Source organism: Odocoileus virginianus, chromosome 16 (assembly GCF_023699985.2).
Source record: "Odocoileus virginianus isolate 20LAN1187 ecotype Illinois chromosome 16, Ovbor_1.2, whole genome shotgun sequence".
NCBI classification, from domain to species: domain Eukaryota; kingdom Metazoa; phylum Chordata; class Mammalia; order Artiodactyla; family Cervidae; genus Odocoileus; species Odocoileus virginianus.
This window is the reverse complement of record NC_069689.1, coordinates 3539685-3567641: the sequence shown is the minus strand read 5'-3', so window position 1 is coordinate 3567641 and position 27957 is coordinate 3539685. Positions and strand designations below refer to the sequence as shown.

The window sequence follows — 27957 nt, the reverse complement described above, 5'->3', positions numbered from 1 at the left end:
TGGGGCCAAAACCGGGGGCCTGGGGATCAACTGGGCAGGACGGGGGCGGGGCCAGACAGGACGAGGCGGGGCTTGGACGGGACAAGAGGTAGTGGGGCGGGGCTTGGGCGGGGCCAGGCTTCCGAGTCTCTTCACGCTCCCTGAGCCCGCCCAAATCCGCCCGGGACTGGAGGCTACCCTGGCGCCAGCGGAGGAGCGGAGCACCCGGTCTGCTGCAGCTGCTGGCACTTGGCTCCAGCCCACACTCCCCGTTCGGTTCCTCGGGTCCGCGTTCCCCGCGCGACCGTCGTGTGGCGGCTCCCTGCGTTGACGCACGGGTCCCGGGCGATGGCTGCGCGGGGGTGGGGGCGCTGGGTCCTCGGCCTCGGGCCCCTCACGCTCCACTTCTTCCTCCCTTTCCAGCTGGCCGCAGGGCGCTGGAATCCGGAGGGCGCGGGGGGCGGCGTGCGCCGAGGTGAGCCTGGGCGGCGGAGGGCGGTGTCGGGCGTTCGCTCTCGGAGCGGGCGGCTGGGCTCAGGGCGGCCGGAGTGCGCCTGGCGGGGACCGCGGCCGGGGCAGCTCCACGCCGGTAGCCGGAGAGCCGCGAGGTTGAGGCCGGCACGGAAATCCTTGTTCCTGAGGGCGGTTATTTTCTCCTGGGGGCTTGGAGTAAGGTGTATTTGAGTAATGTGTGCTCAGATGTGTTTATTTAAATGTAGAGAAAAGGCCACTTTGACTTTTGTTCCATGACTCTCATCACCCTGGGTGACTTAGTGTATATATATATACTTCGACACAACTTTTTCGATAAAAGATGCCTTCGTTATCCATCAGGGCTTTACTTTCTTGGTTTCAACTGGGTTTCCCACGTTGTTACTTTATTCTCAGACGAGTATGGATGCTCCTTCATACTTGCCTGTGAATAAAGGGGGATCGAACACTCCACTGTGAATAAAGTGGGGTGAATAAAGAGTCGAACACGATTGAGCGTTGCGCTCGCACGCACGCCGAGGCTCCTTGGGTTTAATACTAAGGATTTGATCTGATTTGATCTACCGCTTGTCCGTGTCCTCCTGCCTAACTTGCCCTTTATCGTTTGAAATCTTTCCTTTTGCGGATGATAAGTGTGAGTTGTGTAAGACTGGGGAGCGGACTTACCTGGCCGCAGGGCTGTTTGCATCCCAAGTTCATCCTTAGCATCTTGGAATAGAGTTTTTTCTTCTAGCCTTCTCTAGTTCAGAATGTTTTGGACAGGAATAGAAACAAAAGAAAATGCTTAGTACTTTTTCAAATTGAAAGCTTTAGAAAGTTTGTCAGCCCTCTCAATACCTTGAAGAAAAAATACTACCACTTAAGGAGCACCTGTGGTGTGATCGCCTGGAGAAGGAATGGCTAACCCACTCCAGTGTTCTTGCCTTGCGAATTCCATGGACAGGAGCCTGGCAGTCTACAGTCCATGGGGTGGCAGAGTCAGACACGACTGAGCGACTAACACGCACATGGTGTGATCTAAACAGAAAAGTTAAGAATCCTTTAAGCAGGAGATAAAAGCTGAAGTTCACTACACCAGTATTTCAGTTTTTATTAGTAAGGAAGCTTTATTTGGGTATAAGCAGAACCTTTTCTTGTGTTTCCTTCCTTAAGGTTTTTAAACTCTGCTTCCTGATTCTAGGAAGTGATAATATTGAAGACTAGAATTATTTATTGCAGGATGAGTTGCTTTACAATGACTGTAGAGAAATAAGGTGGAGGATGATGTAAACAAGTAAAATCCTGTTCAGAAGGTGCCATAGTTTAACAGAAAGAAAGGAGTGTGCTTTTGGAGCCAGGCAAACCTGAGTTCAAATTATGAAGCTTGTGTATCTTGACTTGGACAAGCTTGTCTCAGCTGTCCTCCTCCTTTGAAAAATAGATGATACTGCTTACCTCTGAGTTGTTTTCAGGATTAAATAATGTATGTGAGATGCCAGGCACTATGCCTGACACTCTAGAAAATAGTAGTCTCTATGCCTTTTGGTGAAAGTGGATAACTATCCTGTTGTATTATATTTATATATGTATTTTTTCTCTTGGTCCCACATGAGCTTCTTAAGAACTGTGATCTTATCCTGTGTATCTTTGTATGTCTAAGACCTGGCTTAGAAGCATTAAAGGCTTCCCTCTCTAGCTCTAAACTTCCAAGAAACTGTTGCTTTTAGCAAGTGATCATTTGAAGAGTAGTGTTGAAAAGACGATGGAATTGCACACTTGCTAATTTATATGCTTTTGTGTAAAACTGCAGAAAGTGAAAGTGAAAGTCACTCAGTCATGTCTGACTCTTTGTGACTTCGTATAGTCCGTGGAATTCTCCAGGCCAGAATACTAGAATATTGGAGTGGGTAGCCATATCCTCCTCTGGGGGATCTTCCCAACCCAGGGATCAAACCCAGGTCTCCCACTTTGCAGGTGGATTCTTTACCAGCTGAGCCACCACAGAAGCCCCAGAAGTACTCCATTAATTTGTTGTGTTTCCTTGGGCATATTGTTTGACCTTACTGAACCATTATTTCTCCATCTTTAAAATTAGAAGGTGATAATAGATGCTCAGGTGCTTTAACTCAGGTGCTTTAACTCAGATGCTTCCAACCATAATTAATTTTACATTTACATTTTATTGTTTTCATATTCATCCTAAGATCTTAATAACTCTTCCTTGTGGTTTCCTGGGAGCCAGTCTCTAGGAAAAGAAAATGTCTAGTATGCCAGCTGCCGTACTTATTTAGCTGGTGGAAGGTCACAGGGCTATGAAAGATTCTCGGGAGGCAATTTTGTCTGTATTAAAGAGTAGGTAATTAACCTAGTACATTAAAATAATATAAACCTTTTAAACTGACCCAACCCTGATTAGGAGAGTGATTTATGGAAATTAGGCATTGGTCAATTATATTTCTTAGCTGTATAGTTGTGAGACATTTTCAATGGTTGAAACTTTATTTGTAGTGACTGAGTTCTGTTTCATTCAAAGGGAAATAAAATAATTATTTTGTGGAAAATGAGAGCTATGAAAGATTTTTTTTCTCCTCGCCTTTAGTCATTTTCATGAACATATTAAGAAGCTAATAAAATACACATATAGTAACTGTCCTCTATTCTTTTGTTATGATTACATCCAAAAGAATGTCAAGATGTCTTATGTAAGGACACAAACTTTTCACACAGTTTAATTGAAATTAAAAATTATTTTTGTTTTCCTGCAAATGCTAAATATGCTCTGAGTTAGACTGAGCACCTGGAAGATAGGGTTTTATTTGTATATCTCCTGATATGTTTCAGATGTATCTGAGTTTGTAAATGTAGCCTGTTGATGGAACTTTAAAAAGGTTTTCAGTCATTTGTCAGAATAGGGTTTTTTTCAACCTATAATCTACAAATTAGATCTAGTAAGTAATTTTTTATAATTAGGATATGTTTTTTAATACAGTAATTTCAGTACAGAACATTTTTCTTCTAATAGTATTATATTTCTTCCCTAAAAATTGGAATTAAATTCTTTCAGATGTAATTTTAAGTTTATTATTAAATAAACATGTCTTGACAATGAGAGTTGGTGAATACTCCTTTTGGAAAGAAGTTTACAATTTGTGTCTATAAAACTGCTCTCCAAAATGGCAAAGGTATGGTTTTATAATGACAGTAGGATAGCAGAGATTATTTTTAATGGTCTTTTTCTGCTTGGTGACTAAAATTTTAAATGTTTTATTTCCACTTTGGGGACGCTTGATATCATTTCTTCTGTGTTTGATTCAGTGACCACATGTTCCTTTCTTCTAAAGGAGAATTATAGTCTTTTGCCAATAAAAATAGGAATTAAATATGAATATTTGAGTTCCAACAAAAAGAACAATATAAACTTTTAAGAGTTAATCAGTTATTTTTGGCTCTGCTGGGTCTTCACTGCTGATCGTGGGCTTTCTCTAGCTGGGGTGAGCAGGGGCTGCCCTCCAGTTGCAGTGCTTCTCGTTGGCGTAGCTTCCAGTCTTCTCCTTGCTGTAGCTTCTTATTGTGGAGCACGGGCTCTAGAGTGTTCGGGCCCAGTACTCATGGCACATGGGCTGAGCCTCACGGCCATGTGGAATCTTCCGAGACCAGGGATCGAACCATGTCCCCTACATTGGCAGGCAGATTCTTAACCACTGGACCACTACGGAAGTCCAATATGAACTTTTGATATATTTCTTTTTATTTTGTGATCTACAGTGTGTATATGGAATTAGGCAAAACTGGTTTTCCTTTCAGTGCTTCTCAACCTCTGGCATTTGGGGCCAGATATTTGTTTGTTATGGGAGATTGTCCTTTGCCTTGTAGGTTGTTTGGCAGGAACGCTGACTTCTACCTACAGAGTGCCTGTAGTACCAGCTGAAAAATATCTCCAGATATTGTCAAATGGTTCTTTGGGGACAAAATTGTTTCCCTTTTCCCCGACCCTTGAGAATCACTGCTCTTAGTCTTGTAGACCAGGGCTTCTCAAACTTTAATGTGCACAAGAATCCTCTGGGGATGTTAGAATTGCAGGCACTGATTCAGAGACATGGGCTAAGATTCTGCATTTCTAACAAGTGCCTGGGTGGTGAATGCTACTGGGCAGAGTACCACACATTGAGTAGCAAAGTTGCAGACAGTTTCCCATTCATATAAAGTGGATGGATTCTCAAGAGGATGCAATAATAGTAATTATGGAAATAGAGAATTTACAATGAACTGTAGCCCAAACAGGAGAAGACCAGTAGAAAGTAAGCTCCAGTAAATCCATGGCTGATTCATGTCAATGTATGGCAAAAACCACTACAATATTGTAAAGTAATTAGCCTCCAACTAATAAAAATAAATGGGAAAAAAAAAAAAAAAGAAAGTAAGCTCCATCCCACCAGCCTAACAAATAGAGCCATCTTCCCGTTTTCGTGTTTCCTCCTAGTCCCCACTACTCATTCATATTTGGACAGTCCTAAGGAGGAATTTTGCAAGAGTCTTATCAAGGTCACACAGGCTGTCGTGAGCTGAGGCAATTTCATGTTCTAGTGGGTGTTTTAGTTCATGACACTGTAAATATATTAGCTCATAATACATATTTATTGCCTGTTGAGAGGTTTGTGGTGTCAAATTACGATAGTGAACTCTGCATTTATTCAATCTGATGATGCTTAAACTTTTAAAGTGCAAGTTGTCTCTTTTTGAAAACTATTGACTAGACCTAAATTTAACACTGCCTAAGGTCATTTTCTTACTGCCAGTGTTCTGAGAGTCAGGGCAAGATGTTAAATTAGGTTTACTGAAGGATATCAGTTACAGAGAAATTTTATCCGATAATTCTGTGATAAAAATCAATACAAAATATAATGAAAATCCTTGAGTGAAAAAAAAACCCTCTATATTTCATTTATAACACTTAAAATAATGATCAGTAAGCGAACCTACTTGCCACATTGAAAATGTTGCATAATAGTATGCATTTCTTCTCATTTACAAAAGGGTTGATTATGTTCACTTTTTTACCTTGCTGTTGGACTGCAGCAGAGAGGATCTTTTAAAAAGTATACAAGACACTTTTCATTAACTTAAAAAAATTACAGGGAGACTTGTAGGGGAAGATTACTCCAAGAATGTCTTAATTATGAATTGAGGGTATATAATATATATCACTCTTACAAACTTTTTAGATATATTATTTCATTCTATGATGACCTGTAAAGAATAAATGGAAGGCTATTGGCAGTAACCAGCAAAATTTAAAACATGTGTACCCTTGACTCAGCACTTCTACTTCTGAGAGTAGGTGTCATGGACGTCCTTGTATTAATACAAGGATTTAACTTGTATGTTAACTACAGCATTTTTTCGTTGTAGCATTGTAAGAAATAACCAAAAGCTAACAACAGTATAAATGCCTACCAGTGGTGAGAGCTTACATAAATTATAATACAGCCATAACCCAGACCACTTCGTGTCTTATGAAGAATGAAGATGGATGGATGTACATTGACATAGAGAATTGAAAGAAAAAAAGCAAGTCACAGAACTTAAAAAAGAAAACATTTATTTTTCCTCTGTGTGTGTGTGCATTTTAAGATGTCTACACAGCAAACTTAAAAGTGGTTAGCCTTGGAGGAAGGGAGATGAGGAGGAGATGGACAATTTCTACTCTTCATGTGCTTTTCGTTGGAATCTTGACAATGATCATACATGACTTTTGTAATGAAAGTATTATTTTGAGAAGAACAGAGACAAATCTGGGTCCTAGTTCTACCTCTGCTGCCTTCTAGCTACTGTTAGACCAGTGATTCTTAAAGATTCTTCTTAAATCTTTAGCATCTGCTACAACTCTGGTATATTAGAGCCTAACATGTGATACCCAGTTTAGTTTATTCATTCATTCATTCATTCAACAAATGTTGAGTGGTTGCTTCCTGTGTCAGTCTTGGTGCTAGAGGTAGAGCAGGAAATTCTGGTGCCTGTCTTCCTGGGGGACATATTTAAGACAAATTTGCATATTTATTTACTTTCATCAGATCATACTATTAAACAGTATGGCTATGCAGAGAACACCCCACAATGTGAAGGGCACTCCCTGCAAATGAGAATATGGCTGCAGCCCTGAAGTCTGACACAGCATTACTCAACACTATTGAGTTTGGGCTGGATAAATCTTTGTCATGGGGCTGTCCTGTGCACTACTGGTGGCTCAGATAGAGAAGAATCTGCCTGCAACGTGGGAGACCCAGGTTCGATTCCTGGGTAAGGAAGATGCCCTGGAGATGGATATAGCAACCCACTCCAGTATTCTTGCCTAGAGAATTCTATGGACAGTGGAGCCCGGCAGGCTATAACTCATAGGATTGCAAAGAGTCGTACATGACTAAGTGACTAACAGACACACCGTGCCCTACAGGATGTTTGGTAGCATCCCTGGCTTCCATCCACTACACACACCACCCCCTCCATGTGACAGTCCAAAACATCACCAAACATTTTCAACATTTTCCAACAGATAGTCTTATTTTATTTAAGTAAGTTAGAATGTGGGGACATATGAATTTAATACCTAATTACTGGTGCCAAGTATTCAAATCACGGTTTTCAGCTTTGCAGTTTTACATCCTTTCTTAATCACCACACTAAAATTAAGGATCAAGTTTACATTTCTTTGAAAATATATGTGGTTTCAGTAAGTAACTTAAAAGTGAAACTTTTTTGATAAGTCATTCTTTTAATTTCTCAGACTTGAGACGATACCAGAGTAATGCTACTTGGAGTTACAGATGGATTTGTGAAACCCAAATTTAAATCTCACAGAGTTAATAACAGTATATATATTGTACTTTTTGTGTATTCCATTTAGTTTTTTCTGTCATTATACTTTTAACTACTCCAGAATAATTGTCCATTAATTTTTTTTGTGTTATTCTTGTCCTATTTTTAGTGTGTTTCACTGCTAGGTTCTCTTTGTTTTTCTGAGATTTGTGATTCTTGTGCTATTAGTAGGTTGGTATTCTAATTATTATTATTAGCTGTAAAGGGTAGAGACTTGAGGAGGGCCTTTCTCTGAACTGTCGTTGCAGTGTTGAGAGTGCCCAATGCCACAGATATGTTATTCCTTCATTTTGTTTTTTTGGCAAGGTTCCATTATCTATGGTATTCTATAGGGAGGTGATCTTTGTTAGGCTATCAGGAAAGTTTTATGTAGAAATCAGAGCTCTACAAGCAGTAATTGCTTTGTGATAGTACTTTTGTGTGTTTGCCTTTTGAGGTCTATCAGTTATCCTTACTTTAGCAATCATTTATAGGCCGATAAGAATGACTCTGTGCTGGCACTTATAGGCACAGTTTTACTTAATCCTCACAATAACATTATTAGGTTAGTATTGTTTTAGACCAGCTTTACAGATGAAAAAACTAATATGCAAAGAAGTTATATCTCCAGGTCAGACAATAAGTATTAGAAGTTAGATAGAACCCAACTCATGGACTTAAAATCTACTAGTTCTTAGCCAGCATGTTATATTGCTTCTCTTCATATTCAAATCTGAGTAGCACAAGGCCTCTCTATCTTTAAAAAGATGTCTAATGGGACTCTTAATCCTTAATAGTAAACTTCTGTAGCTCTTGTGACAGTTGCTTTCACAACCAAGGATGAAATTCTGAATGACTAGAAATAAATGGAAATTGTCAGATGGTATTAACTTCTTCATCTGTTCATGTATGCGTTCAGCACACAGACCACCTGCTCTGCCAGCATGTAGTTAGGACCTGGGGTTGTTGTTCAGTGGCTCAGTCATGTCTCACTCTCTGCAAACCCATGGACTGCATCACACCAGGCTTCCCTGTCCATCACCAACTCCTGGATGCTACACAAACTCATGTCCATTGAGTCGGGATGCCATCCAGCCATCTAATCCTCTGTCAGCCCCTTCTCCTCCTGCCTTCAATCTTTCCCAGCATTGGGGTCTTTTCCAATCAATTGGCTCTTCGCACCAGCTGGCCAAAGTATTGGAGCTTCAGCTTCAGTATCAGTCCTTCCTTTTCCTGAATATTCAGGACTGATTTGCTTTAGGATTGACTGGTTTGACCTCCTTGCTGTCCAGGAGGCTCTCAAGAGTCTTCCCCAGCACCACAGTTCAAAGGCATCAGTTCTTTGGTACTCAGCCTTTTTTATTGTTCAACTCTCACATTTATACATGACTACTAGAAAAACCATAGCTTTAAGGGTCCCAATTTCTCCACATTTTAACCAAAAACATGTTATGATCTGTGTTGCTTATAGCCATCTTAGCGGGTATGACATGGTATCTCATGGCTAAAGGTTTTGAAAATCTTTTCGTGTAATTATTGGCCTTTCTGTCACTTGCTTCTTGGAGGAAAAGCAATGACAAACCTAGACAGCATATTAAAAAGCAGAGACATTACTTTGCCAACGAAGGTCCATTTAGTCAAAGCTGTGGTTTTTCTAGTAGTCATGTATGGGTGTGAGAGTTGGACTACAAAGAAAGCTGAGTGCTGAAGAAATGACTCTTGAGAGTCCCTTGGATTGCAAGGAGATCAAACCAATCAATCCTAAAGCAAATCAGTCTTGAATATTCATTGGAAGGACTGATGCTGAAGCTGAAACTCCAATACTTTGGCCACCTGATGCGAAGAACTGACTTATTTGAAAGACCCTGATGCTGGGAAAGATTGAAGGCAGGAGGAGAAAGGGATGACAGAGGATGAGATGGTTAGATGGCATCACTGACTCGATGGACATGAGTTTGAGCAAGCTCCAAGAGTTGGTGATGGACAGAGAAGTCTGGTGTGCTGCAGTTCATGGGGTCACAAAGAATCAGACAATGACTGAGCGACTGGACTGAACTGAACTATCTGTTTTTAAATTGATTAGGTTATTGAGTCTTTTATTATTCAAGTCCCTTGTCAGATGCATAATTTGCAAATTATTTCTCCTGGTTCTCTAAGTAGTCAGGGAAGAAAAGCTACTCTTAAGTTACTACTGTGATCAGCACTGAGTATAATACTGTAGGAATGCCAAGCTAGAGAAATGATTCCTGCATTCCAGGACATTGGTTTCCTGGAGACCCACGACTTACGTGACATAACTGAAAAATAGTGCAGAGCAATACAGTAAGTCCCTTATACATAAACCTTTAAGTTGTGAGTTTTTAAGATGTGAACGTGCCCCTGTATGCCAGCTATTGTACTATACTACTATATTTTTCAAGGTACTGTACTTTAAGATGAAAAATATTTTATTTTTTGTGTTTGTTTCTTATGTATTATTTGTGTGCAAAGTATTATAAACCTATTCAGTACAGTATTATTCAGCTGTGTTAGTTGGATATCTAGGCTAACTTTGTTGGACTTAACAAACAAATTTGACTTATGAATACACCCTCAGAACAGAACTCATTCATATGTAGGGTACTTTCTGTATAGTAATTGCCCCAGGATTCTTAGGAACCTAGGTTGAAAGTGACTGATTTAAAGTATTTGAGTAGGATGAGCAAATGTTAATTATTCACAACAAATTTTTAAAAATAATTTTTTAGTTTGATTCAGTTTCTATAGAATTTAGCTTATATATAGTATCACATTTTCTGAATCAGTCCTTACTGCTAGATGGTAAATGTGGTGGATTTACCTGTCTTTGAGTACTAGTGTATTTCCAGCATTTGGCATAGTGCCTGATACAAGGCGTATTCTGTTAAATGTTTGTTGAATGAATGAGCAAACACTGGTGGGGCTTGAGTTCTCAGGGGATATAACCTTAAACCTCTTTTCCCGTTGTCATGAGGTAGAAGAAGTTAATATGGAAAGAGGAAGAGGCTGAGAGGAGCTGAGCGCTGCCACTGATGAGCTCTATAGCACTGGCCTTTCTGGTCTATATCCTCATTTGTTAAGTAAGGGAATGTGTTAGCTCATCTCCTTCTTAATATTTTGGGGTTTATGAGCAGTATAAACTGAAAACATTTAGAAGCAGATAAAGAAACATGGCCTCTAAGTAAAATTTGAGTGCACCATTAAGTTTTTGTGCAAAAATAACATGGACCTTTGCCCCTATCCTTTCTGTAACATTGTACTAGGAAAATGTTATTTCTAGTATTGGATGTACTAAGATGGTATTCACAAGGTAATATCTTAAGGGTTCTCATTAAGTAGAATGATTATCCTTTTATTTATTTATACCCTATCTACTTTATTTTTTTTCTATCTACTTTCTTTCAAACAAAATTTGAAGTGGCAATTCGAGTTAGTATTTTTTTTCCCCTAAGACAAAGTTTCCTATATACAGTATAGGTACTGCTATACAGTACCTACTGTATAGCACAGGGAACTATACTCAATATCTTGTAATAACCTATAATGGAAAAGGAACTTCCTTCAACAGCATTTCTAGACACAAAGCTGATGGTTCTGAAAAGTCTCTCAGAAATACAGTGCCTGGCATAGATGTTTTCACTATACACATGATACACACGACCATCCAATATTTAACCAATCCCATCAGAGTGTTATCTCTGTCTTTTAAACAACCTTAAACTTTTGGTGTCAGAGACTATAACATTTTAAAATAGAATAGGAGAAACTGGTCAATAATGCTATTTTAACTTGAACCTCTGAAATTAACAGCTTTTAAACATTACAGAGAATGACTCCTTGGTGTATAATATTCTAATTGAATTGCAATAGCTCCCGTACTGTGCATTTCAGCAGAAGGAGACTTTTACGGAGGCATGGCACAAACTCTTATGGTATTTATAGGTTAAATCAAATATCTTAAATAGCCTAGGGAAGCAAGACATAGTGAGAACTAAGTTGCTCTATTAATTAAGGAATAGGCAGTGAGAGAAAATCAGGGGATGGATTTCCTCTAGCTAGAATAACTAGATACTTTTTAATAGCTTCATATAGAAGACATGGTCTCTAGTAACAAAAAGAGATTTTGTGAAAGTGCTAATTTTCTGTCAAATCATTTTTTCAGGTTAGAGAAAGACCAACACTAGCTACTCTAAATCTGTAATATATACTTTATGATAAATAAGCCATTGACATTTTGTTTTAAATAAGTGTTTTTTCTTTGTAAAATCATGAGTTTTGAGTAAATGTCATCCTTGAATTTCATGGATTCCACATTTCCTAACAGACTCCAGTGTCCATAAAACACTAAAAACCCATTTCTTTAAAGAGACTTATTTAAACTCAGTAGAAGTGTAAACATTACTATGATCCATAAATCTAATTAATCTTTGGCTACAACATCTCAAACTTTTAAAATTTTGTCTTTTTTTTTTTAAAGTCTTGAACCCTAAGGTAATTGTATACAAATGTGTAGCAAAGATATGACAAAGCTGAATAATTTACTCAATATTTATGTGTCCGTATATATTAAATGCATGTAAATTAAAGCATGCAGTTCATGGGCTCTCAAGAAGTTGGATACGACATAGTGACTAACAACAACAACAAATTAAAGCATGTTTATTTTATACTTATGCTGCATGCTAAGTTGCTCAGTCATAGCCGACTCTTTGCAACCCAGTGGACTGTAGCCTGCCAGGCTCCTTTGTCCATGGGTTTCTGCAGGCAAGAATACTGGAGTGGGTTGCCATTTCCTTTTCCAGAGGATCTTCCAGACTCAGGGATTGAACAATGTCTCATGTCTTCTGCATTGGCAGGTGGGTTCTTTACCACTAGCGCCAGTTGACCAATAAATTTTAATACATCTGTTTTCTAGGTTTGGAATTTTATGACAAGCAACCCCCCAGCCCTGGTAATTTAAAAGCTTTTGTTACTTAGATTTTAAATTACTCTGTATTAAGTACTGAGTGCTTCTTATGGAACTCAGCATATTTCCATGTGAATAATCTGATTTAACTAAGAAATATATCTGAACCAGAGTGTCCCTCATGGATCACAAACATTTGTACTAATATTTTGTATTAAAATCTCCTATGTCAATAGCCTAAATAATACTTTCTTCTTGTTTTTCAGTCTCTCAGTCATGTCCAAATCTTTACGACCCCATGGACTGCAGCTTGCAGGCTTCCCTGTCCTTCACTATCTCCCAGAGTTTGCTTAAACTCCTGTCCATTGAGCCGATGATGCCATCCAACCATCTCATTCTCTGTTGCCCCCTTTGGTTCATTCGTAATGCTGAACTTTTTAAAAGTCTAGATGTTTCATGGAAGAGAAGCCAATCCACTAACTTCTAAAAATTTGTTGTACAGGGTTAGCTGAACCATCTGTTGTTGCCAAACACGAAGATAATTTGTTTAAGGATTTATTTCAAGACTATGAAAGATGGGTTCGTCCTGTGGAACACCTGAATGACAGAATAAAAATAAAGTTTGGCCTTGCAATATCTCAATTAGTGGATGTGGTAGGTGTGCATATTATTACGTATTCGTTTCACACAGGTTTATGCAGAGCATCTTGTGCGTGCGGGCACGGTGCCAGGCCACAGAGATGACAGGGGTGAATGAACATAGCTGTTTTCCTCAAGGAACTCACCAGGGAAAAACAGTGATTACACTACAGACACAGGAATACTGTATGTTTATATAATCTGGTAGAGTTTAGAAATCATTTTATCTCATTTGGTGATTAAAATAGGCCTATTCTTAATAAATTTGAAGTGATTAAATATTTTATATGGAAGTTTCTCCTTAAATGTGTCTTTAAAATATGACCAAAAGATCAAAATTTTAAAAGAAAAAATCCAAGAGTTAGTTGTAGATTTTTAGAATCAAAAAGGATATTGCTTCAGTATCACACTTAAAATGTTTCTGATATCTTTTCATGTGAGATTTACCAGGAAGTAAATTCTCTTCATAAATTTGTTTTTGTTGTCAAGAGATTCTTTCTATTTTAAACTAAAAGGTTCACACTGATTTTCAAATGAGTTTCTTCTTGTTCTGATCATGTTAATAATAATTATTTCCCTGTTGTGTTTCCAGAATAGTTGACAAGTGTGTGTGTGTGTGTGTGTGTGTCTGTGTGTATGTATATATGTATAACATAAGTGTGCCTTTATATTATGATTAGAGAAGCAATGCATGGTTTTTGGGAAGAGTTTAGAAAGTTGAAAGAAATACAAATAAGAAAATAAAAATTGACTGTAATCCTACCACCCAGAGGTGACCACTGGTAATGTTTTGTTGTATTTCCTGCCAGTTTTTTCTTTATGACTATGTTATAAAATTGTGATATTATTTTAGATATAATTTTGATTACTGCTTTTCCCCCTACTGTTACATGATGAACATTTTCTTATTACATAATCTTCAAATGTAATTTTTAATGGCTATATTTCATTTATATTTCATTTTAAACATTCTTCTATAATAGCAGAAGCTTTTGTAGAATTTTTCCCGATATTTCCTATTATAAATGCCAATGATGAATATATTTGTGCATAGGCAAGGAAGGTGGTGAATTGAAAGATATACATTTTTTGAAGTCTGTTGATTAATATAGATCACCGCATTGCTTCCAGAAAGATCAATCAATATGGACTCTGTGCTTCATCCTTTGCTGGGAAATCCAGGGAAATTTTAAATATAAATTAAAAATAGGGAAGTAGGGTGTAGTTAATAGGACTTACTTTCAACCTTTCTTTCCAGTTGGGATTGTTAGCATGTTAATTGAGGAAGTGTAGAACACAGTAGTACTAAATTGTGATGTCACAGAAATCTGGGTGTTCATATCTTGATGACTGAGACTGTCAAAGAAGGCAGGGGACATGAGCTGGCCTCATGCTAAGCATAGGATCTGGCATGCAGAAAAGAAAGAATTTTAATAACAAGGAACAGTGTAATCACAGTGATTACATAAGTGATGCTAAGCCATTTTGTTCAGCGATTTAGATCAATGGTCTTGACTGGGCGGTGGAGGAGGTGACAAGTGATACCTGGGTGCCACTGTGTGCTCCTGCCATTGCTTCTGTTTGGAGAACTTTCCTTCTCAGCACAAGCCATTTTTCCTTCAAGGCCAAATTCATCTGTCAGACTGTGAAATCCAAACTTCTGAAGACAGTCTCTCCTCTGTTCCAGTTAACACTGACTGGCACTCATCTGCTGGCAAGGCCTCCTCACTAAAGCAGAGTATTAGTCCTTGCGTCTCTTCTAACATTGTGTCTGGCACATAGTAAATGCTGAGTAAATGAGAGATCTGATGGGTAACATACATGGTAAAAGCAGGACTTCAGGAAGATCAATATGATAGAAACACATAGCTTTGAGGAGGGAATGATTAGAAACTTGAGAGGCAAGTTAGAAGACCACAAATAAGAAGAAACAGGACTTGACCACTGATTATGGAGGGAGGCATCTAGTTCTGAAGCCTGGGTGGTTAGAAGGGTAACCAATTGGAAAGTAAATCTTGGTTGTTATGGAGGTAGGACAGAGAAGATGATGGGTTTGCTTTTGCTATGAGGTCATCATGGTGCATTCAAAAGAAAATGTTGGTGAGGCCCCTGGAAGGTCAAGTCTGGCTCTGAAGTGAGAGACAGGGCTGAGTATGTCATTTTGGAATTACCGGCCTGGGGGAGATTGTTAAAAACTTTGAATTGGTACGTTTTTAAAGCAGAGAGAGCAGGAGCATGATCCTTCAAGAACATTCATAGAAAGTGGGTGGGTTAGCCAAGCAGAGAAGTTGGGGAAGGGTGTCTTCTTAAGAGAAGAGCCCAGAAAATGTACAGTCAGTGACAATGGGAGGGTAGGAGGAGTGGGGTCAAGGAAGATGAGGGCCAAGGGTCCTGGACATTGAGACTGAAAGTTTCACTGAATTGCTTCTCAGCAGGTTTATGTTCCCTTTTAATCACTGAAGTCTTTGCCCTGCAACCTTGTGGTCACGTTTAGTGGTTCTTGAAGTTTCTTCAGATTCCTATTCCATTGTGTTCTTGCTCTCTTTTTAAAACCTCGGTGTTGGCTTGTTTGTTTTGATTTTATTTTTATGGTCAGGTTAAAATAAACCTATTACCCCTAAAACTTTTCTGCTTTGCTTATGAGTATTAACATTTCATTTATTTGTGGTTTCCTCCTGAGTGTCATCTACATTTTTCTTTAGTCAGTTGCATCCTCCACTGTGTTAAACACACGATAGAAGCTCAAGAGACACTTGAGATTGAAATAATCTATATCCCCTGAGTCAATGGCTAATTCCACATCTTTGGAGCCAGTTGTGAATTTATGGATTATTCTTTTGTCTATGTTACTGTTGAAGATACTAAGTACTGACTAGGTCCTAGCTCACAGTGTAAAATCGATATGTGTTCACGTTTTCTAGGGAAATGGCATATAATTTTCATCAGAGTCTCACAGATGACCTACTGGCATGCAGCATGCTCTTTATGTGTTTACCACTCCCCTAATTTTTGATGCCTCTGTTTAGAACATATGCCTAAAAGGCATATTCTAATAGAGGGCTCAGCAATTATTCTGGATGGTGTGTGACATTGGGGTGAACAGTAGAGCTGGTGGTGTAGGGTTTAAATTTAGGAGTTTTGAGTTCTAGAGTAGATTTTACCACAAACTGGGGGTGTGATTTTAAGCAAGTTTCCATTGGGCCAGTTTCCATGTTTACAAAACGAAGGGATTATAATAGATAAAACCTCTAGTTCCTTTCCAGCTCTAATATTTTAATCGAGGAAAATTGCTCATTGGAAAACACACCATAAGCGGAATGGCCATGCTGTTTTCTAGGGCCTGTTCTTTCCGTGTAGGTACTAACAGCTGCCTTTGTCCCTAGGAGTGTGCTTTTTTCTGTCTTCCTCCTTTCTCCTAGGTCATTCATGTGTTGTTGGGATGGGATAGACAATGGGGACCCTCCAGTCACCTAAGCTGTTTATACCCCATCCTCTCTCCCCAACTGTAGGGACTGCCTTGGCTTCTGTGGGTCTCTGTGCTCTGAGCATTGTATCCTATACAAGGTCCATTTGTGGTTGATGACCATGATGATCTTTTAGTGGTGCAGTTGGCTCCATGATATTTCAGTAAAATTTAATGGAAGAGCTGACACTTTTAATTAGGCCTTGAAAATTCAGTGAAGGACTGGCGTAAGCAAAGATGAGACAGCAGGAAGGTGTAAGTGGCAAGGACCCCTGGTTCTCTAGAAAAGTTGGATGTAAAAGCTTTATGAAGTTAATATCCAAGGCTCTGACCTCCACACTTTTTCTACATAACAACTCGATAGAGAGATTGACATTTGTGCCTTCGCAGAAGCAAATGACAAGTTATAGCCCCTCAAGAATGCATACATTGTATCTCACCAAATATAGGATGTACATTTACCCACATTTTAGTACTTCTGAAATCAAGATGTCTTATAATTAATGGCAGCTTACAATTCATTTTTCTTTCTTCCTTAGTGCTAAATACATAAAACAATGCTGTGCTTCTTAGATTGCATCTTAGATTTGAGGAAATGTAGTTATTGAGACTATTGGTGTTAAATGGGAAAATGCCAGTGGTGGCCTTTATGGCAAGTTATCTGAAATACAGAGTATGTTGGAAGGAATATTGTGAGATTAGGCTGGAAAAAAAAGATCCTGCTTTTCTAGAGAACCGGATTGATGAACAGAATGTCATTTTCTATAGAGAGGAGTGCTTATATAAAAACTGATAAAATTCTTACTTAAAGAATTATCATTTCTGTAATTGAAATAATCAGCCTTTTAAATTTTTTTATTTTATAGGATGAGAAAAATCAGTTAATGACAACCAATGTCTGGTTGAAACAGGTATGTATCGAATTCGAAGGGCCATGTGACAGTTGACTGTTGCCATTGTTTTTACAGAGTTTGTAGCACAGAAGGGACATGAATATTTAGTCTTGGTGGACAGGCAGGAGGCAGAAAGGTGAGGTAGATGGAGCCTTGTATTCATGCAGTTAATACTGAGTGCCTGGCATTTGGCAGGCACTGTTCTGGGCACTGGGGAAACAGCAGTGAACAAAACAGACAAAAGTCTAGCCCTCAAGGAACTTCATTCCAATGGAGGGGAGTGGGATAAATAGGAAGTTGTATAGTACCTTTCAAGCTGATGAGCTTGGAGAAAAATACTGAGAAGGCAGACAGGAAGTCTTGGGGACTGGGCTTTTAAATAGGACGGGCAGGAGAAGGTAAGATTTGAACAACGACTTGAAGCAAGCCATGCAAGTATCTGGCGGGGCGGGGAGGAGGGGCGGGGAGTGTCCAGGCAGAGGGACACAAACATGCAAAGGCCCTGAGGTTGGAGAGTGCCTGGTGTGTTTAGGGAGTAGCAAAGAAGCCAGCTGGCTAGGGGTGAGTGGCCATGGAGACGGGAGTGGGAGATGAGGTCAGTGAAGCTACCAGAGGCAGATGGGTACTTCTAGCATAGGTTATGAGTAGTGGTTCCTAGGCCACTGTAGGATTTTGGTTTTTACTCTGAGAGGGGAGCAGGCAAGAATGTAATGATTTATTTTTTATTTTCATAGTCCCTTTTATATAAGGGAGTTTTTCTTTTTGTTTCTGAACCGTCACATGTGCCCAGCTGCTATTGAGCGCTTCCCTTTGTTTGCTCTTTATTACCCCTGATTTTATTTGTTTTTGATTGCACTGGGTCTTCATTTTTGAGCACAGGCTTTCTCTGGTTGCAGAGCGTGGGGGCTCCTCTTCGTTGTGGTGCACAGGCTTATTCTGGTGGCATCTCTTGTTGTGGAGCATGGGCTCTGGGGCACAGGGGCTTCAGTGGTTATGGTGCCTGCGCTTAGCTGCCCTGCAGAATGTGAAATCTTCCCAGACCAGGGATGGAACCCATGTCCCCTGCATTGGTAGGTGGATTTTAACCACTGGATTGTCAGGGAAGTCCTGTCCCTGGTTTTTAATACTTACTACCAGTTCCCTAACCCCAAACTCCTTAAAGGCATATGTGCTTTCCTTGGGGTGCAAGTCTTGACCTGATCACAGAATTATTACTATGTGGAGGTGGGATGGTGTGTTTAACTATGTGGAATGTGTCATAAATCCATCTGCTCTTTGCGTGGTCTAGTCCAGCCAAGTCAATGACAAAACGGCTAGAAAAGAGAACGTTTTCCTTGAACCTGGACCTTAGGTGCCCATGGCTGCAGCTCCTGGGTATGGTTAGCTGGTAGCAGAAGAGGTGTTGAGCAGAGCCATGAACACACCCAGCTCTGGTCCTCACCTGTGTCTCAGGAGGGCCGTGGGTACAGCCACCGCAGAGGGGACAGGGCTGTCCCCCGGTGCCCATAAGAAGGACTTGGAGGTGAGTTTTCTCTACTGGGAGTAGAGGGGACTTTGTGTCTAAAATATCTGAGTTTGGCAAAGAAAGTAGAGTTTTCACTGGTTTTGGCTATTACTTTTATTGAAATTGATTCCGATTTCTTTTGTTTTAAAGGAATGGATAGATGTGAAATTAAGATGGAACCCTGATGACTACGGTGGAATAAAACTTATACGTGTCCCTTCAGACTCTCTCTGGATTCCAGATATTGTTTTGTTTGATAAGTAAGTTATGGTCAAAATACCATTTTATGTTTTCTTAAGAAAGCTGTATTACTATTTGGCACCAGTATTTTTTTTATTCCCTTTGAAAATTGTTTGCTATATATAAAGTCCCATGACTTAATCTTGTGTTCTTTTGTTTTGTGAACCTACGAATATGTTCTGTGGATCCTCTCCATTTTTCTTGTGTATTATTTTCTGATCATAAAAGTGTTCTTGGATTTAAAAAATTTTGTAATCCATTTGGAAAGTCCAGAAAGGTATAAAGAAGTTGGGGGAAATACAATCAGTCCTGTTAACCCACCCCATGGAGACAACCACAACTACTGGCTTACATGTATAGTGAACTTATTCTGTGCCTGGCAATGTGCTCAGTGCCTTATGTGCTTCATTCACCTGATTCTCAAGATAACCTCATGAACTAGGTGTGATTACATTTATTTGCCAGATGAGAAAATGGAGGCCAAGGGTAGTTATGTTTTGTCTAAGATCACAGCTCATGTGTGGTGGTGGGGGTGGAGGTATTCACAGTAAGGCAGTCTGACATCCCATTTACCTCCTATTTTCAAGCCTACATATTTGCTGACTTCCTTCCAGATTTTTTGGTATTATTTTTTTCAATAGTTAAGGTCATACTTTATGTTTAAATGTGTATCCTTTTAATTTTGCTTAGACATTGTAATTTTCAATAATTTTGAAAACTATGTTGTCATAATTTTCCCACAGTGAGCAATGTTGGGTTGATTATTAGCTCATATTAATGAGTATTCTACCTGAATTGTTTCGATTATGGTTTTTGACTTAGGGGAGAGGGTATTTATAGATGCCAGTTTCATTTTTTTCTAGGACCAACCACTCCAGGACACTGGGGAATTTGTGCTTATCCTAGTGTACTTTATCTTATTTGCAAAAAGGCATTGGCATGAGGACAGAGCAAAGGCTGAGAAAAAATATTTCTTACTTTTCAAACCTTTACCTCCATGCTTCTCAACATGGAAGGAGTGAACAAAGCTGCAAGGTAGCATGATGCAGCTTCCTGGAGCATCATTTTACTCGAAGTCACTGCAAACAGTTTTATATTTAACATGGATATATTGCAGAGGAGTGTGCAAAAGATACATGAATTTGAACATAGAGAACAGTATTCCAGAGATAGCTCATGGTGGTGGTGGTGGTGTTCCCTGCTAGACTTCTCCAGTGCGTGAGTTCATGTGGTAACAGACTCTGAAAGGCACAGCTGTTTTCCAGGGCTCTGCCCAGCTTGGGACTGTTGTTCTTTCCCCATCACTGTAGGAAGTGTCCAGTATCTGTCATGGAGGGGGACAATCCCTGGAGGGAGTGGATCTAGGAATATGGATTCAGGTTCTGGCTCTATGCATGTCCATTGTTATAAATGGTCTAGTTATATTTTGTGTGTGCATGCATGCTAAGTCGCTTCAGTCGTGTCTGACTCTTTGCGACCCCATGGACTGTAGCCCACCAGGCTTCTCTGTCCATGAGATTCTCCAGGCAAGAATGCTGGAGTGGGTCACCATTTCCTTCCCCAGGGGATCTTCCTGACCCAGAGCTCAAACCCGCGTCTCTTGCATCTCCTGCATTGGTTCTTTACCATTAGCGCCAATTACCTTTTGTGTGTAATCAAAGTGAAATCATTTCAACTACATGAATCTCAAGATTCTGTAAATACAGATCTGTTGGTCCTGAAGTAGACATGGAAACAGTGGTTCGACTTCAGTAGAGTTAGATATTTAAGGACTCTAGAGTCCCCTACATGTTGCAGGTATATCTCAAGTGTAATAATTTTAAGAATATTTCATGTTATAATGTAGGCTTTCTTATGGACAATCAGCTTGTCAAACGCACGCCGGGTTGTTTACTCCCTGCCTTGTATTTCAGTGCAGATGGACGTTTTGAAGGGGCCAGTACCAAAGCCATCGTCAGGCACGACGGCGCCGTGACCTGGACTCCACCAGCAAACTACAAAAGTTCATGTACCATCGACGTCACATTTTTCCCGTTTGATCTCCAAAACTGTTCCATGAAATTTGGTTCTTGGACTTATGATGGGTCACAGGTTGATATAATTTTGGAGGACCAAGATGTAGATAAGAGAGATTTTTTTGATAATGGAGAATGGGAAATTGTGAGCGCGACAGGGAGCAAAGGGAACAGAACTGACAGCGGCTGCTGGTATCCTTACATCACTTACTCATTCGTAATTAAGCGTCTGCCTCTCTTCTATACCTTGTTCCTCATTATACCCTGCATTGGGCTCTCGTTTTTAACTGTACTTGTCTTCTATCTTCCTTCAAATGAAGGTGAAAAGATTTGTCTCTGCACTTCAGTACTTGTGTCTCTGACTGTCTTCCTTCTCGTTATTGAAGAGATCATACCCTCATCTTCCAAAGTCATACCTCTGATTGGAGAGTACCTGGTGTTTACCATGATTTTTGTGACACTGTCCATCATGGTCACTGTCTTTGCTATCAACATTCATCACCGTTCTTCCTCAACGCACAACGCTATGGCTCCGTGGGTCCGCAAGGTATTTCTTCACAAGCTACCGAAACTGCTTTGCATGCGAAGTCATGTAGATAGGTACTTCAGTCAGAAGGAGGAAGCTCAGGGCAGCCGTGGACCCAAATCTTCTAGAAACACACTGGAAGCTGCACTGGATTCCATTCGCTATATCACAAGACACGTCATGAAGGAGAACGATGTCCGTGAGGTCTGTGACCACATGTATACAAATGCACGTCTGTTTTGATTCTAAGTCAGGCACCTGGCATGATCCTTAAGACTAAGGATAGATTGAGGGCCAGAGATATTAACAGACTGTTCTGTAAAAGAGTGTTACTGAAATTTCAATGAAAACATCTGCAAAATGTGGCATATACACAAACCTCACATCTCCTTTTCCCCCATTGGCATCTTGGATGACTTTTTTTATTGGAGGATAATTACTTTACAGTATTGTGCCGGTTTCTGCCATACATCAGCATGAATCGGCTACAGGTACACACACGTCCCCTTCCTCTTGAACCTCCCTTCCGCCTCCCACCCCATCCCACTGCTCTAGGTTGTCACAGAGCACTGGTGAGTTCCCTGGGTCACACAGCAGATTCCCACTGGCTATCTGTTTTACCTATGATAGCGTATATGTTTCCATGCCACTCTGTCCATTCATCCCACCCTCCCCTTCCCACACCGTGTCCACAAGTCTGTTCTCTTAAGTCTGTGCCGGGATGACGTTTAGTAATGCTGTGTGATTCTGACTGTTCTGTTTTTCTAAGGCATACTTAGCTTTGGCTAACATGATTAACTGTTTCAATTTGATCTTCACTAACTTTGTTTCTGAATTCTATGGTCATCTGCAGGCACAACTGCATTGTAATTTATCAAAAGTGATTTCAGTTTTTTAATGACTCTAATGTAGGCTTTATAAATACAGCCAAGATATTTTTCTAGAATCATCTTGTTCACTTACAAGAGAATGTTAGTGAAATTAACAGCAGTACAGTCTCAGGTGTTATGCATTATACATCAGATACATGTGAGGCTTAGTCTAGTATTTAATAATATGCTTAATTTCTTAAAAACAAAAGTTTACTCCAAACTTTGTTATAGAAAAATAACTCCCTGGGTCCTTACTTAAAGTTAATTTTTTAAATGCAAGAATTAAACTATGAATACATTTTATTAATGTGATATTGAACTGGTGTTTTTTTTCAAAATATTTCAGTCTTGTCATTATTATTTATTTCTATTGCATAATATTTTTAAAGGTATGACTCTAATACTATTTTTTATAATTGAATTTACTTTCAATAGTTGCATTAAAATGATATGAATTCTCTCACATGTACAGAAAACTAGAGGTTACCAGTGGTGAAAGGGAAAAGGGGGACAAGACAGGCCAGGGGATGAGAGGTACAGGTTACTATATATTAAAAAGCTATAAGGATATATTGTACAGCACAGGAAATATTTTTTAAAATGTATATCTTTTTGGCTGTGCTGGGTCTTCACTACCTTCTCTAGTTTTGGAGAGCAGGGGTGCTCTTTGTTGTGGAGCACAGGCTCCAGGACATGCTGCCTCAGTAGTTGTGGACCATGGGCTTAGTTGCTCCTCAGAAAGTGAATCTTCCTGGACTAGGGATTGAACCCCTGTCTTCTGCATTGGCAGGTGGATTCTTATCCACTGTGCCACCAGAGAAGTCCCTAGATGATATTTTACCGTAGCTTAAATGGAGTATAATCTATAAAAATTTTGAATGACTATTGTACACCTAAAATTAATATAATATTGTAAATCAAAAGAAAATAGTACCTAACATAAAACATGTATATGAATTCTAATCTCTAAAACTTTGTTAAATGGAAAAATTTCTAGCAGGTGTGGTAAGCAGATGGAATGAATCTAGTAAAATACCAGCTCTCTCCCCCAAAGGGACATTGACATATGTTTCTAATAAACTTTAAAAAAATTTTTATTCAAGTATAGTTGATTTACAATGTTGTATTAATCTATAAACTTTTAATACTTGTGGAACATGAAGTTTCTATTTGGTGTAAGTATCTAGTTAAATTAGTTTGTAAGGTAAAGCCATCAAAGGAGTCTTAAAAAATATAGATATTAGATAATAGTATGGATTGAGATAGGATTTAGTTATTTATTTGGCCAATCAGTGCAGCATGTGGGATCTTAAATCCCCCACCAGGACTCAAACCCACATGCCCTGCATTGGAAGTTCAGAATCTTAACCACTGGACCACCAGGGAAGTCCCTAGACTGTATTTAATGAATGTCTGCAAAGTGTTGTACGGCAGGGTCAGGGCACCTTCCATAAGACCAGTAAAGGGGGTTTATTTTCAAGGGGAAAACTTATAAGTAGAGAAGCTGTAGGGTTTTATAATCCTCTAAATTTTATATTATCCTGAAACTTTAGAGCACAGTTCCTATAGAAGACTCCGTGCTTCATAGAGAGCAGGGGCTAAGGAAGCCCATGGTCAAGGACATGGCCTGGTGAGTAGGAGCCTCTGGTGCTCAGGGCCTGGTCTCAGCCTGCCCTTTCCTTGAGGTCACTCACACCTGCTGAGCCAGCTCTCTGCTTGGGCTGGGAAAACGGGGAGGGAATGAGCTCTTGGCCGGCAGATCTGAACTCATGGTATTGTTGTTCAATTGCTAAGTCGTGTCCGACTCTTGGTGACTCCATGGACTGCAGAATGCCAGGCTCCTCTGTCTTCCACTGTCTCCTGGAGTTTGCTCAGATTCATGTCCATTGAGTCAGTGATGCCATCCAAATATCTCATCCTCTGCCATCCCCTTCTCCTTTTGCCTTTAGTCTTTCCCAGCATCAGGGTCTTTTCTAATGAGTCGGCTCTTCTCATCAGGTGGCCAAAGTATTGGAGCTTCAGCTTCAACACCAGTCCTTCTAATGTATAGTCAAAGTTGATTTCCTTTAGGATTGACTGGTTTGATCAGAACTCATGAGCTTAGGTTAAAATGGTCCCTAGGAAATCCAGAACTAAATAAAGCAAGTGAGGCGAGGAAGAAGATTAACAGCTGTTGAATATATATTAATTCTGAACCAACTTTTCATTTGTCATGAGATTAACTTCAGGCTGGACTGTCTTTAAAAATTAAAACAAACACTCCTGGGCCAGAATAATTAATAGAAATAACTATATACAGTAAGAATTTAAAATATTTTTAAGGTTTAAGATATGCAAAGTACTATATTTTATTAAAAATCTATCAAAGTAAGCCACTTGTATTATAAGTTGACGTGTAAATTTACAAATTGTGTCTTAATTATTTAACGTTGGTTTTTGTTTTTTGTGGTACAGGTTGTTGAAGATTGGAAATTCATAGCCCAGGTTCTTGATCGGATGTTTCTGTGGACTTTTCTTCTGGTTTCAGTTATTGGATCTCTTGGGCTTTTTGTTCCTGTTATCTATAAATGGGCAAATATAATAGTACCAATTCATATTGGAAATGAAAATAAGTGACACTTTCCAAGGGGTTGTAGTAGGAATTTAGTTAAAAGGCACATATTTGTTATGGCACCTAAAAATTATGAAAATGTGAATTGTGTTTAAAATTTGATGCAACCGACATCAGTTTATCTCAATAGATTGCCCATTAAAATATTTAGCTGCATGACTGAAGTAATAACTGAGTGAATAATATTTGATCTTCTAAAAATAACAGCACAAAATATTATCTAAACTGAACTAATAAAAATCTAATGTTTGTATCCTGGCAAATAATTCTACTTTGTAATCAGCAGTGAAGTTCATCTTTGACTGTCCTGGAAAATCCTGTTGTATTTGAAGACTGATTTCATTTGGTAAAGGTACATATTTAAAAATTCTCTCTGTCCTGTATTTACTGCATAACAGCTACAGTATAGTGCTGTTTTAAGTAAGCCGGCTACTTGGTATGATAATGATTGAATATGATGCAGCTTTTTTATAACCAGCATTTTAAAAAAATGAAAACTGGGAATTTGGAATTCCTTTAAGGCTTACTTTATTTTGTAGATGCTTAAACTGAACAATTATTGTTATTAACTATTTTTACAGCTTATCTTCCATCATGAAGTCATACAATAGACAATTCCTATGGACATGCAGTATAGTATATCCCTAACATTATTTCAGTTCTCTTGTCTACTTTTTCCACAATTAATAGGACCACCATTTATATAAATTCTGGTAGCATCTTTTGATCCTTGACCTTAGAAGCGTCCACTACAACTAAGTGAATCCAATTTTAAGAACACATCTGTGTATACTACTAAATTGTTCTGTGAGAAAACCATCTTCTAATATTAAAGGTGATATTCTAATTATGTATAAGCACATTGTTACATACCTGTGATGTTTCAATTTTACCTCTTTCCTTCCAAAAATTACAGTACAGTAGTAGAATATTAGAGTTTAGATGTAATTTAGACATAGATTTAGATGTAATCTAGTCTTAGCCTATTACTACTTATTCAGTACAGTATCGTATCACAGGTAGACAAGTTAAAATTTCATCTCTAAATGTCCCTGATTCAGCTATGACCAGGAGGAAAATACTGATAGAAATCTTGCATTCAATTTAGAGTTGTTAGCTCTTGAGACAACAGATACCTTGTTTATTTATAGTAAGTAACAGGTCTAAGTTCAAGTTAACACTCTTTGGAAGGCAGAGAGGATCCTGTCTAATTTGCATTTTATTGTAGGCAGGTGTTTAATGCCATTTAATGAGTGACAGTCTCCTGATTTGATACATTTAAACAGTCTGTTGGCTGTCATGGCTTGTCTATATCCCTGATTCTTATTCTGTCTCCACTGCTCTTACTTAAAAAAGTGAAAGTCATTCAGTCGTGTCTGACCCTTTGCGACCCCATGGACTGACTAAGTCCGTGGGATTCTCCAGGCCAGAATACTGGAGTGGGTAGCCTTTCCCTTCAGGGCATCTTCCCAAACCCAGGCCTCCCGCATTGCAGGCGGATTCTTTACCCGCTGAGCCACCAGGGAAGTCCAGAATATTGGAGTAGGACCCTATCCCTTCTCCAGGGTATCTTCCTGACCCAGGAATTGAACCGGGGTCTCCTGCCTTGCAGGTGGATTCTTTACCAGCTGAGCCACCAGGGAAGCCTTACTTTAAAAATGTACATGTAAATACATTTTATAGAAATCTTCTTTTGGCTTATTGAAACATGAGTCACAGTGGGCTGCAATTTTGTCCGTTTTATTTTTGAATAGGAAAGACATCATAATAACTAGGGAGAAGATTAGAACAGTCTCTGTAAACCATCATCTCTTGCTGGTAGTTACTCAGATTCAGAAGTAGAGTACGGGATACACTCTCCCTAATAATTTGTCTAAAGCAGTGGTTCGCAACAAGGGGCAGTTTTGCCCCCGAGGGGACACTTAACAATCCTCGGAGACATTTTTGGTCATCGTGCCTGGCAAGGGATGGGGTTATGTTATTGGCATCTAGTGGGTAGGGGCCAGGGTGCTGCTAAAGATCCTACAGTGTAACAGGACAGATCTGCCCCCCCAGCACAGAATTAATCCGGCCCCAAATGTTACTAGTGCTAAGGGTGAGAAACCCTGTTCAGAAGGCTCATTAACAGTGAATGTGTGGCTAAGCATAATCTCTCAATCATTTAGAATTATGCAAGATAAATAAGGCCATCCAAAATGGGGGCATGGTCCTAGGATTCTTGAAAAACAGTAAAAGATTAAAAAAAACAAAGTGCATAGTAAGAAATGATAGTAGTGAGTTCTTGCTGAAATGATATAAACTTCAAGGAGATTATGAGCTAAATAAGAAAACCACTGGGAAATCTGTTGTGATACTGAACCAAACAATTCTTCCCATTTATGAACAGCAAGGTTTTTTTTTTTCCATTCAGCTATGTCTCCAGCACTAAAAAAAAAAAAAACCCTACAGTTTTTTTATTTAGTCCATTTTTACATGGTCCATAGCACAAGCATGCTACTTATCACTGTAGAAGAATTATATTTTGATGTGTTTTTACCTAATCCAAAGGCTGGTTAAATGTTCATTTACCTATAATACTCTTGACATTTTTCTTACGTAAATCTTTTTTTTAAACAAAAGTCAAGACAACTGGATAATAAGCTTTGAAATGCCAAAAGCAAAGCCAGTAGCGTGATGATAGGAACCTCTGTTGAGAAAAAACTTACCTGTAAGACCTAAAACAATTAAGGTCTCAGAAGAAAACAGAACAAATTCTTTATGACATTAGATTTGGCAATGATTTCTTGGATATGACACAAAAAAGCACAGGTAAGAAATGAAAAAGCAGACAAATTGGACTTCTTGAAAATTTTAAAAATTTGTGCATCAGAAGATACTATCAACAATAATGAAGTCAACCCACAGACTGGGAAAAAATATTTGCAAATCATATATCTGATAAAGGATTTTTATTCAGAATATATAGAGA

At 39.1% G+C, this 27957-nt stretch overlaps 1 protein-coding gene across 4 annotated transcripts; it reads left to right on the top strand.

Annotated features, from left to right (window-relative positions):
- The first annotated feature begins 144 nt into the window (after positions 1-144).
- Positions 145-25384, top strand: CHRNA5 (cholinergic receptor nicotinic alpha 5 subunit). 4 transcript variants are annotated; one of them, XM_020883885.2, is made up of 6 exons: positions 145-454; positions 12729-12880; positions 17195-17239; positions 18876-18985; positions 20879-21710; positions 24833-25384. In XM_020883885.2, exons 1-6 carry the CDS (start codon positions 328-330, stop codon positions 24992-24994), a joined length of 1428 nt encoding a protein of 475 aa, XP_020739544.2. In that variant the 5' UTR covers positions 145-327; the 3' UTR covers positions 24995-25384. The 4 variants fall into 4 exon arrangements, with proteins under 4 accessions (XP_020739544.2, XP_020739546.2, XP_020739547.2 ...); XM_020883887.2 differs by lacking the exons at positions 145-454; positions 12729-12880 and adding an exon at positions 14223-14603; XM_020883888.2 differs by lacking the exons at positions 145-454; positions 12729-12880 and adding an exon at positions 14630-15070.
- Positions 25385-27957: the final 2573 nt, after the last annotated feature.